Genomic DNA, 12552 nt, shown 5'->3' on the forward strand with positions numbered 1-12552 from the left:
TGAAACCTGGCTGCTTAGGTAATTCAGTCCAAGGGGTGGAATGTGAGGGTACAGTGGGTATGGAGGATGGAGAAAAGCAGGAGCCAAATACTGGTCTTTTCCTACACTGAGATGGTTGAGTTTTATCCACAGGAGATGGATACTGTGAGAGGGCTCAGGGATTCCCAGGTTCATAGTGAAGAGTTTCCACCCTGATTTTCCCAAACACTGGGCAGTCGAGTGACTTAAATTTGTCTATGATTCAAGTCAACAGATGACCATGAGTGCACGGTACTCACCACACTACTTACTGCTCTCCACCTGGGCACCTTCTTCTGGGTGCTTTGAATTCAGTCCTACCCAGAGCCTGTAATCCCCACACCTACACACCCATCGTGGTTTCCCTCAGAAGAGCTCTTTTCTGTTCCTACCTCACTGCTTCCTGCTAAGAACACGTCCCTCAGCCTTAGCTGTCTTGGCTTTTTGGGCTGGATAATTCCTTATTTTGGGTGGCTGTCATGCCCTTACAAGCTGTCTAGCTGCAATCCCAGGTTCTGCCCACAGATGCCGGCAGCACCAGCCACACACACAAAAGTTATAGCAATCAAAAATGTCTCCTGACATCACCAAATGCTTCTGGGGAGACACACCTGCCCTGCTAGTAGCCACTATACTAGGTTACTTCAAGAGCTTCCAGTTCCTCCTGCCTTCTATTTCTGCCCTTCACTCCACCTCATACGTGTGGGTCCCAAACCACTGTTTCCAACTCTCTGTTGACCTCTACAAAAAATCCACACTCTTAGGTTTGGCACTTGAAGGCATCTCCCAACCTGGCTGTGGCTTGCTGTGACTTTGCCAGGGACCATCTCTGCTCCACTAGGAGAGGACAGTGGTTCACCTGACAGGTATAGTTGTGGCCACCTGGCTGAGAGTAACAGATGTGGCATTTTGTAAAGCGTGGTGTCAGTGACAGTCGTTCCTCTTCTTGAGTCTGCGTCAGCTGTACTTGTGAGTATCCCAGCAGCCACAGTGCTGTCTGCCCCTGTCCTAGGGCAGCAGTTTGCTTGGCCTTTGGGAGAGCAGGGCCTCTTCTGGAACTTGCTGTCTTTGGCTGTATAGGGAAGTGAGAGGGAAGGAGCCACAGGCTTTATGGGGCTCAGAGAGGGTGGTTCAGTGCCAGGCCCTATACAGACTGCTAAACCTTCATTTGCTGGAGAAGGGTCAGCACATTCCTGCAGACCTCCTGCCATTTGAAGAAATAAAAGAAGTCTGGTCATGGCAGTAGGGTCTGCAGGTAAGCTCAGTTCTCTGGAAGACAGTGTAAGGCTGTGCTCCTCTCTGCTTTGAGAAAACACTTTAGTTTGTGTAGCTATCATGTAGATTCAAGATGTTAAAACATAGTGGCAAAATCGAGGTTTGATCCTAGCCTCAATGCTGCCTTCGGGGGTGGGGGGGAGGTGAGTCCTGTGGGACTAGACATGGCCCCAGTTCTTAGGAGTCTGTGGCCCAGCAGCTGGACTGGGCTGCGTTCCCAAATACTCTGGTGACGTTAAACCCACTTCAGAGTGCGAGAAATCCACGTAGTCATTTCCCCTGAAGTCATCTGCTCAGTTGTGTTTGTCCTACACACCCTTGTAGGACTGATTTATGTTCCCTTTCTCTTCTATTCTCTTAGGCAAGTTTAGTTGTGGGAGAAAATGCCCATCCCTGAGATTCCTACTGATCGATCAGCTCCACCTTGACAGGAGGCAGCTGATATATCAGTCAGTGTTTACTAGAGAAACAGATTTAATGCAAACTATACAAATATATGAAAATTTACAAGATCGGCTCACAGTGGCCACCCACAGAGTCAGATGAGGAGGAGTGCAGAGAGTCTGTCTGCACACTAGAGGACAAAGGATCCATTCAGAGGTCTGGAGCTCACTGGAGGGCCCCAGTTGAGTCCACATCAGGAGGCTGATGAGTCTGTGATACAAGGCTGAAGAATATGCTGGAAGCCAGAAGATGATGTCCAAGGTGAGGCGAAGACTGGCGCTCCTCTGAAGAAACAGGCTGATCCTTTCTTCTTCATTTCCCCTTTATACCAACCGGGGGTGGGTCTTCTACCTCCGAGGGTGTAGATTGCTGAGCCCATTTAGTCGAGCTTCTCTTACCCAAGTCCTCTAAAAATTTACCCTTGTGCTGAAGCTTGTGTGCTCAAGACACAGTCTACCTTCAGAAGGCCAGCCCAGGTGTGACATCCATGCATGACCTGAAAGGAGGCTGAGGCCATTGGACAGGGGATCCTGGGACCCTGGGCTGCAGGAATGTGGACCAGGGGCTCCAATTCCTGCTTTCATCTGCTACTCACTTGCCAGGTGCCTGGGATTCCCTTGTTGCTTCAAAGCAATTTTTATCCTCTGGTTTTGACCATGGCTCACATCTCAGTTCTAGCCCTAGCCCATCCATCCCTCACTCTGTACCACCTCCCTTCCTGCTGGTTTGTCAACCTTGGGGCTAAAATGTTGAATTTGAGTATATATTTGAGTTGCTGGCAGACTGGTGCCCTGGGCAGATGCAAGAGAAATACACCATGCATTTGAAAGCCTTTGAGACCCTGGAAGTCTCTAGGTTAACAAGGTTTCTCTGAACTTTACTAGATTCTGCAGAAAAATCTTCTCTAGAAAAATATTAGGGCCCTGATTTAGTTTTTACCTCAATGTAAAGAAAAGGAAAAACAAAAATGACTTTTAGCATCTTTCACCTGTGTCCCCAGCCATCTAGGCTACCTCCAACAACACATAGACAGTGGGAAGCCTGGGAGTGGGTGAGGGTGGCATTTGTGTGCACATGGACACCTCTGGGGGCAGGAGGACTGTATCCACAGTCACCTGTCACTTTGCCACCTACCTCTGTACCTGTGTCAGTTTCCTTCCCGTGCCTTCTCCTGTGGCCCTGGGAACAGCCCCTCATAAGCACATATCCGAATATCCCTTGGGCAGCTTCTGAAGGGAGGTCTGCAGGGCTGTCTCTTCCTCTTGGCTTCCCCTACTCCCTGCCATCAGCATAGCAGACAATAACTGAGTGATTGCTAAGTGGAAAATGCTATTCTGGCACATAAGTGCATTATCCCATTTATTTTGTATGGTGCCCCCCTACCAGAGGGACTGATAGTGTCTTCATTTTGCATTTGAAGCCACTGAGGTACAGAATTGAATAATTCACCCAAGATCACAAGGTTAGTAAGCCAGGATTCTAACGCCAGCAGCCACCTAGAGTTCAGCCCCATGACAAACACAGAATGTACTGGGTATGTGGTGTGAATCCCACAGATATGCATGTTCTTACAGTACGAAAGTAAAGGATAGGATAGGTTGGAAATAGCCCAAACATGAGTCCAGTGAAGGTCCCAGTTGAAGCAGTGTGTGAGTGTCACCCTTTCAGGTCCCTCTGCTGCCTCTGAGCTTGCCTCTGCTCCACCAGGGTGGGCGTGAGGTACATGTGTGTGCACCTGAGAGAGACCCAACACAGTGAGCTGGTGCAGTGGGGTCATGTCACAGTTGATACTGACTATGCAGCTGATCCTTCAGAGGTTCAGGAGTGCCGAGAGATCACTGAATGAAAGACTCCACACAATCCAGCCTTATTCACTCCAAATACCTTTTGTGAAGAGAACTTCAAAGGCATTTTCTGTAGACCAATGAGTTGCCTGGGGTGACCTCTAAGGTTGGAGGCCAGCTGATGGCTCTGTGTAGTCCATTCCCATCTCACCAGTGAGGGCTCACAGTTACAGTTAGAACAAGAGCTGCTCCTGGTATTGCCCAGAATAACCGTTGACCCCTCTGACCCTCAGTCTTCCCTTGCCTAGAATGAAACCTTCCTCCTAGGGATTATGAGGATTAAATGGCCCATGAATGGGAACTGCCTTGAACTTGACCTGGCCCTTGAAAGAATCTCTCTCAGCAGGATTCCATTGGGCCTGTGGCACAACAAAACTAACAATGCTGCCTTGCTATTGTACTGGTTGAGCACTTCCAGACAGGGTCAGCTCTGGGCAGAAAGCTCACCAGGCATCATCTTGCTTGCAGGAGCACCATGCAAGACTGTGGCCTGTTATCATCCCTACTTGGCAGATGGGGCAAGAGAGGCTACTAGGTTGTTTGCAATTGATCCCAGTGCAGGCTAAAGATCCTGGCCTGCTGCCTGCACAGTCTAATCTCGAAGATGAGGCTGGAGTTTCTCAGCCTCAGCACTAGTGACATCAGGACCAGGTCATTCTCTGTCCTATGCAGTGTGGGATCCTTAGCAGTCCTAGCCCCACCTACCAAATGCCAGCAGTAGCAGTCATGATAATTAAAAAAAAAAAAAGAAAAAGAAAATGTCTCCTGGCACTGCCACATGACCCTGGGCTGTGGTTTGGGAGCAAAATATCTGCACTGCTCTAGGCTGATGTTTCCTGCCCATTAGAGGAGGGAGCTCCCACACCAGCCCCTTTGCCTGGTCTCATCCTCACCCCTGCGTATCTTAGCTGAGTGGCTCTTAAGAAACTGTTTCGCTCTGCTTCTCCATCCAGTGCAAGAAGGTAAGCCCCAGGCTGGGCACTGTGGCTCCTTTGCCTCCATCCTGGCTTTTGTCATTGTGGTCAGAGAGATATTTCCAGGAGAGAAGTGACTGCCCCACCCCCAGGGCATTTTCTGGTTGGGGAATAGTAGTGGCTATCTCTAGAGACAGCCTCTAAGCACTGGTTAAGAGGCTGCAGAGCCAGGAGTTGACCCGTGTCTTCCCTGGACCCTGGCTAGCCTGTCCACACAGAAAGCCAAAGCTACTTTTATCAGCCTGCAGGGCAGTCTAGCAATTACCTTCCTTGCATGCATGCTTTGGGGATGAGGAGGGCCAGGCTTCAACCAGTCTCCAGATGGAGCCACAGCGGGCCAGACCTTCCCTCCAATCGCCTCCCCTCCCCCCACCCCTCCCAAAGTCAGCAACCTGAAGTCAGCAGCCCTCCTCTGGGGAATTGAATGCTTGTACCAGCTAGTGTAATGTCCACCAGCAAAGTACCAGCTAGTGTAACGTCCACTAGTGTCCAGGCTTCTATCTGTGTCTGTTCACAGGTCTCAGGGGGTCTTTGGGTAGCTTCCTCAGACCCCAGCCTTGCCATGTACTTTCTTTCCCTAAAGGAATTTGGGGATTGGAGTCTCCAATACCAGGACCATCTGTGCCCAGCACTTCCGGGCACCTAGGCTATTTTTTTAAAAATGTCAAAATAGGCTTTTAGAATCTATATTTTAAGTTTTTGTGAATAATCTGTTAATGCTGTTAACATAAAAAATATAATACTATTATATTGTGGTGGTCATAAAATAATGAAAGGGGTTATTTTTCAAATAGCTAATTCATGCTTCCCTGCGGGCCATCGAGCAGATAGTGGAAGAAAGAAATAAGCCTCTCTGTTTTCCTCATCGCTCACCGTTGAGCACTTCTGTCTAGGAGATGGCAGAAGCCTACATTTGAGCTCAGTTGCTCTGCAAATCTGCTCGGCAGCCCCTGGGCCCTTTTCTCTCCTCCCCTACAAGCCCAGAAATATTCTGGTCCCACAGACAGGGCCCCTTCTAGATCACACTCCAGATATTTTAGAAGCTCAGGACTCCCTCCCCAGCCTCCCACCCCACCCCATCGCTTGATCTCAGGATCTGTGTGGTCCTCACGCCTTTGTTCTCTGGGTGAACTGTGTCACTGATACACACTCCTGGCTTCAGGGGAGGCCCTGAGGGAAATGACCAGACTGAATTCTGCAAGGCTGGAGTTTGGCACTGGTAGTGTCCCTGGGGCTGGGAGTAGGATCTGTGGAGCCTGGGTCTCTACTCACACTGTCGCCCTAATACTATAAGCCCTCTGCTTTGTGCACAGCGCACCGTGAAGTGGGGTGCACCCTTTGCCTGCCTTTCAGAGGGGTTTTCATTAGGAACTGGCTACAGAATCTCTCCTGCCAGCTGCATCCAGAAAAGGTGGAACTGATGTATGGTTTTAATGTTCACAAGCTTGAAGAGGAATCTCAGGGACAGGTGCCATGTCCTATGACTAAATTTGTCTGAAAGAGCTCCAGAGCCCACTGTGATGCAGCCAGTATCAGCAATGGCAGAGCTGTGGGAGAGACCTGGTGTGAGAACACTCCTAGCACACGACTTTGAATAACCTCTTCAAGCCTTTGCTTTCTTCATCTGTGAAGTGGGGACATTTCTTCTTAACAGAATGCATAGGAAGACCAACCAGTAAAGATCTCAGAACAGTAGCTGGCACATAATAAGTGCTCAATAAATATTGGCCCTTGTTAACCACATCGAAGTTACTGAATCATCTCTGCAGATTTCTTCCCCCTCTGTTTATCTGGGAGAGAAGTAAATGGATGTGTGCAATAATGATATTCACAAGGCCAAAAAGAGAAAAGAAAAAGCTTCTTAGTATATTCTAAGGAATACACTTTGTAAGTATTTTGTTGTAGAAAATTTCAAATATGGGTAGATATGGAAGTAGATGGAATTGTAGAAAGAACTCCCATCCATGTTGCAAAAAACATCAACTTAGAGCCTTTTTCCTCTATGCCCTGGAAGCTGCTTTCCAGGGTAGGCCTTCTCCCAGCACTGGCAGTCTGAAAAGAGAGAGTGAAAGTATCATCCAGCAGGAGCCATCTTTAAGGAACAGTGGCTCCCACTGAGCTGGTGGCCTCATCAAGAGGTGAGGGACAAGGGAAGGTTTCAGGCCAGGAGAGGCAGTGGTCACTGTCCAGCCGGTGGAGCCAACTTGGGAAACATAAGCTGTATGGACAGGAAAGCAGATGGGCCAGCTTTTGGAAAAGAGAAAGAACAAGTCCCAGAAGGACACCATGGTTTGACAGACCATGGAGGTCAGGAGAGGACCCAGGGCTGAGAATGAAGGGCAGACGAATACCATGTCCATGTGGGAGATGCTTAGTGCTGGAGCAGAGTCATCTCTTCTGAGGTGCTCATTACTCATTCTTGGGCCAGGGAGGAGTAGCCTGAGTGGCCAGGTCCTGGGCTGAGGGTCAGCGGGTCAGTAGGGATGTGGTGGAGAGCAGACACAGCCCTTCATTGGCTCTTCCATAGCTCATCTCAGCTCCATCTCAGGAACCAGCACAAAACAAAGGGCTGAGCCTACCCTGTGTTCACCCTGGGACAGATGTCTTCATGGACCACGTGTTGACAGCTGTGACACCAGGGCTTTCTGCCCTCTGACTCAAGGCCTGCAGTGCACTTGGGGCTTTGAGAGCAGTTGCTGGATGATCTCAGGCATTTTGGATGTAATATGTGAAACCGTTCCTGATGACCTTGCAGAACGCTCCTGTTCCTTACACCACCAGACCTCTGTTCCTGGACCCCATTCCTCAGCACTTTCCCTGCAGAGGTTTGGGCTCACGTTGTTGACTAGCTTACTGGAATGTGTGTCCCTCTTCAGATAACTGGATTTCTTTCCCTCCCAGCTCCTCCCTTGGAGCACTTCTTCAGTCCCTTTGTTCCTCACTCTTCCTCTTGTCATAGTTCACATGTTCTCTAGACACCAATTTGGACTCCCCGCTAAAGGAGAGGCTACAATCTAAAGCCAGCTTGAGGTGGGGATCAACCTGCCAGGTCGCTGACTGAGCAAGCTATCTCAATCAGATGGCAAGTGTGGGGAGTGGACTCCTCTTAAGACATTGTCTCCAGACATACAGTTCAGCTGGGCTGTTTTTCAGACTCTGGCTCAAAACCCAGAATTCTTCACCTCTGCATGGCCCAGGCCCGGTCCTCTTCATGGTATACAGGGACAAAGACTCCCATGGGAGTGTAACCTCGTATAGTGAGGCCATTGAGTAGTGTTTTCCTTGTTGATGGTCAGTGCTTGCTGGGACTTCTGGTGCTTCTTACCAGCTGGTCTGATTGTCACATGGAGGTACGGTGGCATCCTGTGAATGGTGACTTCCTCAATCCTGAGCATACCTTCCTGGTCTCTCCCCCCAGGGATGGGCCTTCACCTACACCCAGCAGATCATCCAGGAAGAGCTGTGCCTGTCAGTTATCACCTTGTTCCCTGGTGCCCCAGTGGTCCTCGTTCTTTGCAAGAATGGAGATGAGAGACAGGTAAGCAATGGGCAGCTCTGGGGTGTGGCCGCCACGCATCCTGTGTCCTGGGTAGAACCGAGTCTCACGGGCGGATGAGAGGAGGACGTCCCTTCAGTCGGGAGAGGGGATGCTACTTAGGACAGTCCCATGGTGCCAGCAGCAGTGCCATGTTGTCCCCATTGCTCACCTCACAGCTCCCATTGCCTGGGATCCCAGATCATGATCTTAGGACCACGAGAGCAAAAAAGATTTGACCCTTCACCTTCAGGCCTTTGGGCTCTCGCATGTGTTCCCCCAAATTCATAATGTTCTAGATACTCCCTGTGTCCTATGGCACATCTGCAGCAAGTAGCACAGGGTGGGGCCCCTCTTGGTTTCCTCCCACTGTACACTGATAAAAGAGACTGAGATTCAAGTGCCTGTTTTATGACTCTGGCTGTGTGAGCCAGGAGAAGGGACTGAACCTCTCTGAGCTTCCCTTTTCTCCTCTGTGAAGTGGGTGGGCTTCTGATGCCTACTGCGCAGGTCAGTGAACCAAGATGGTCACTATCAAGCACGGATTACGTTGCCTGGCCCATCCCAGGTTCCTGTCCATCTCTCTTTTTTTCATTCAAAGGGAAGTCAGGGAAGCAGCACAGGAGATGTGTGCTGTAATATCTGGCCCTCATGCAGACATGCTTTGAAGAAGTCCCCCCAACCTCCCACCACTCCAGCCCTTGCCCTCAAGGCCCCTGCCTTTCTCCCCCCCCCCCCTTGTCACCATGCACCCACGGGGCTTGGAGCATCCCTTTGCTTCTCCTGTGATAGACTTGCTTTCCATTTCCTGGCCTGTTGCTTGGAAAGTTACTGCCTCCTAATGAGTTTTCCTAGCAAACATATTGATTGTGCTTTTAAGTTTTTTTTTTAATCCAATTTTTAAAAGAAGAAAACCAATAGCAGTACCAGGCATCACAATTAGTTGTAATGTTATTTATCCATGAGACCAGGAGATCAAGTTTCTGGCTGACCCCGCAAGCTGTGGTGTCAACCTCTTGATAACTGGAAATCTGGATATGGATAGCATCCCCGGGCTTAACCAGAGAGACCTGGTTCATTCTCTCTCTCCTCCATCTTCTCAGCAATGGAGCAAGACCGGTTCCCGCATCGAGCACATAGCATCCCACCTCTGCCTGGACACAGACATGTTTGGTGACAGCACCGAGGACGGCAAGGAGGTGGTTGTCAACCCCTGTGAGTCCTCACTCATGAGCCAGCACTGGGACATAGTGAGCTCCTGAGCACCCTGGGTGAATCCGGCATGGGCTGGGAAGCCACACTTCCCTGGACCAGAAAAGACTGGAAACCAGGCAGTGATCAGCCTCCAACTGTACCAGATGCCCTGGCTGGAGGAGAAGCAGAGTCCTCCAGGACAGGGGCTACTGTCCTCAGGGAGGAAGCAGGAGAAAGTCACAAGCCAGCAGGGCTCAGTGACAAACTCCATGTGTGTGCTCTGAAGATCCATCCTGGCCCCGTCTTCCCTTGACGGGCACCTGGAGCCAGAGACCTAATGGGAAGGGTTTGCTGTTCCTTTCTTACAAAGAGGCACCCCTCAGAGGCCGGAGCAGGAAGCTTTCCTGGTCACCAGGCTAGGACTACACTGGAGACGCAGAATGGGAGCGGTTTTCAGAACAAATAAAGTTAACCTTAGAAGTTGTCCGTGAGTGTCTCTCACACTGTTTCTCCCCCACGCATGCGTGGGACTCAGCTGATTCCTCCACTGAATGTGGGCAGGGATGGGGATGTTTTGTGGTGGCGTGAACCCCGGAAAAGATGGACAGAAGGGAGGCCTGTTGCTATCCTAGGTTGCCACCAATTAGCTGTGTGATCACAAAAATTTCCTATTATGTCTCATGGCAGGTAGGACCAGCGGGTAGTTTTTACTGATGATACAAGTGCTGATCAAAATATATAGTGTATGTTTAAATAGGAAGAATTATTATAGTAAAAGATACATTGTCATTAATCCCCTTTAAAATACTCCCCCTCACTTTGAACAGTTATCTGGTCCTTCTCACCACTCTCTGAAACAGTTCTGAAAGTCCTCTTTCATGAGTGTCTCTAAGAGGGTATGACCAAAATGTGGCGAATGCTGTTGCCAGTACCACTCAACTGCAGGGCAGAGTCATAGAAACACTATTGTGTGTCCACCTTATTCGCTGTCTGGTACTATGGGGTTCTTCCAATGACCCTAAAAGGCAAACACATTACACCACGACATCCACAGCCATGCAACGAAGGACACTGACTCCACAACTGCTTCAGAAAGTGGCCAGAAAGAAGGGCCGTGTGGTCTGTGGCGTTAGCAGAGGAATTTCATACTCTAATAAAGCCCCAGCTGACTGGTTTGGTCTGAGAATTTGTTACAATGATTTCCCACTTTTATTAACATTGAACAGTTTACTCCGAGCATCACCTGGCCAGCGTGTTTGTTCAAGTGTCACTTGGGCAGGTGTCATTTCAACCAGTCAGTTCTATGGAATAAATTTTATAAAATTGTCATTTTTATATTTCCTATTATCTTATAAAAATCAATGGGAAATGCAATTTTTAGTCATCCTGTATTTAAATAATTCGACTGATAAGTCCTTCATTAGAGCTTAAGAGAAGAAATAATCTATGTTGTTTAGCAATTTCCAAAATTTGTTCATGCCTCCTCTGCCAAGACAGTTCAGTAACTGTCTTCACCCTCTATCACCACATAGCAGATTACCCACAGCTTAGCCACTTCAAGCAAGACACACTGATTACCTCCCTTGCCATAGGTCAGGAATGCAGATCCTACTTAACCAGTCCTGTCCTCCAGGGGATCATACATGGCTGCAGCCAGAAGATGGGCCACGGCTGCAGCCTGCTCTTCTGGGGTTGGGTCTGTTCCTGGCTCACTGGGTTTTGGGTTGATTTCAGCTCCTCACAGGCCGTTGATCTAGGGTACCCCCAGCCTTTGCTGTGTGAGCCTCTCCAGCATTGCAGTGACTTTGCACCAAGGGGATCAAGCAAGCAGGAGTACTATGACCAAGACAGAGTGACGGTGCTTTATACCCAGATCTCACAAGTTACCTCCCAGCACTTTTGCCATATTATAAGGGATAAAAGCTGTCACCAGGTGCAGCCCTTATGCAAGGGGATTATTCAGGTGAGTGAAGGCCAGGGAGGGAGTGATCTCAGGACGCTGTCTTACAATAAGCTTAACCACAGTGACCGCTGTATTGTAAGCAGGGTCTTAACTCCTTCATCCAGAAAGCCTTTTGGTGCTGACGTTCAAGTTCATGATAAAATCCATTTCTAAGAACTACTGTAGCCTTGGAAAGTAAAGCTTCACCATGTGTATCTCCTCCAGTAGTTGCATTTTGTTCATGCAAACCCCCATCACCTCCTCTAGTTAGGATGCGCCCCTTTGGCTGGGAATCTCCCACTCCACCCTGGGAAGATGAGAGGAGGCCATGGTGAGGGAAAGCCATTTGTAGAAGACACATTGAAACCTCCTTAAGCTGTGTGTCCACTAGGTTTAAACTAGCCCTGCAGAGAGAAACAAGACTTACTTGCCAGCAACCTTTCCCCTAAGAGCTTGAAACAAGTACTGTGCTAGAATAACTAACTCAGGGCCTGGTGCTGTGCTCATCTGCCTTCTCTCCCTCTGTATTTGTGACTATTTTGAGTTCCCAGGCGACAGAAAAGGTGCCGATGCTTGTCTGTCTTCACCCCCAGCTGAGCCAGGCACAGTGGGCTGTCAGTGGATAAACACTTTCTTGTCCAAGATGAAGTGTCTTACATATTACTACCCCTACAAAGGCACAAAATACAGATGCCCTCAATTTTGTCTTAGACTCTCAAGGGAATGGTGAAGAGAAATGGAGGCCTCTGCCCCCAGGGGCAAAAACATGTCCCTTTAAATCTTTCTCAATGTGGTGCAAGAGCTAAAGCTTAGGGCTCCAACTGAGCTCCCTCTTCCCAGTGAGGGCCTTTGGGGAGAATAATGAGCAGGTTCTCAGTGAGGGCTGTGGAGAGTCACCTGCATCTACAGAACATGCATACTAAAAGCCTTTTGGGTGGAAAATGGAGGTCAAAACCTGATGGAAGTCCCATTTGTTCCAGCTATTCCACTCCTAGGCATATTCCCAGGAGAACTGAAAGCGTCATACCACAGCGATATATGTGCACCCATGTTTATAGCAGCACAATTTGTAATAGCCAGATCTTGGAAACAACCTAAGTGTCCATCAATTGAGGAATGGATAAAAAAGATGTGGTATTTTTATACAATGGAGTACTACTTAGCTATCAAGAATGATCACATTGAGACATTCATAAATAAATGGACGCCGGTTGAGACCATACTCATAAGCGAAATAAATCAAATTCACATGTATAAATACCAAATAGTTTCCCTAGTGTAAAAAATGGTCAGAATACATAAAAGTATGTGGTAATCATGACTCCC

The 12552-nt window shown here is 48.8% G+C and overlaps 1 protein-coding gene across 1 annotated transcript in view; it reads left to right on the forward strand.

Moving 5' to 3' along the window:
• Galnt14 (polypeptide N-acetylgalactosaminyltransferase 14) overlaps positions 1–9768 on the forward strand; it is a 212719-nt gene extending 202951 nt beyond the window's left edge. The window contains exons 14-15 of the mRNA XM_063230269.1: positions 7974–8093; positions 9194–9768. Coding sequence (XP_063086339.1) covers positions 7974–8093; positions 9194–9352 — 279 coding nt within the window. The 3' untranslated portion in view covers positions 9353–9768. The remainder of the gene's footprint in view (positions 1–7973; positions 8094–9193) is intronic.
• Positions 9769–12552: the final 2784 nt, after the last annotated feature.

Source organism: Cavia porcellus, unplaced genomic scaffold, assembly GCF_034190915.1.
Source record: "Cavia porcellus strain 051 isolate PalLab524CR breed Dunkin Hartley unplaced genomic scaffold, mCavPor4.1 scaffold_1, whole genome shotgun sequence".
Classification (NCBI taxonomy): domain Eukaryota; kingdom Metazoa; phylum Chordata; class Mammalia; order Rodentia; family Caviidae; genus Cavia; species Cavia porcellus.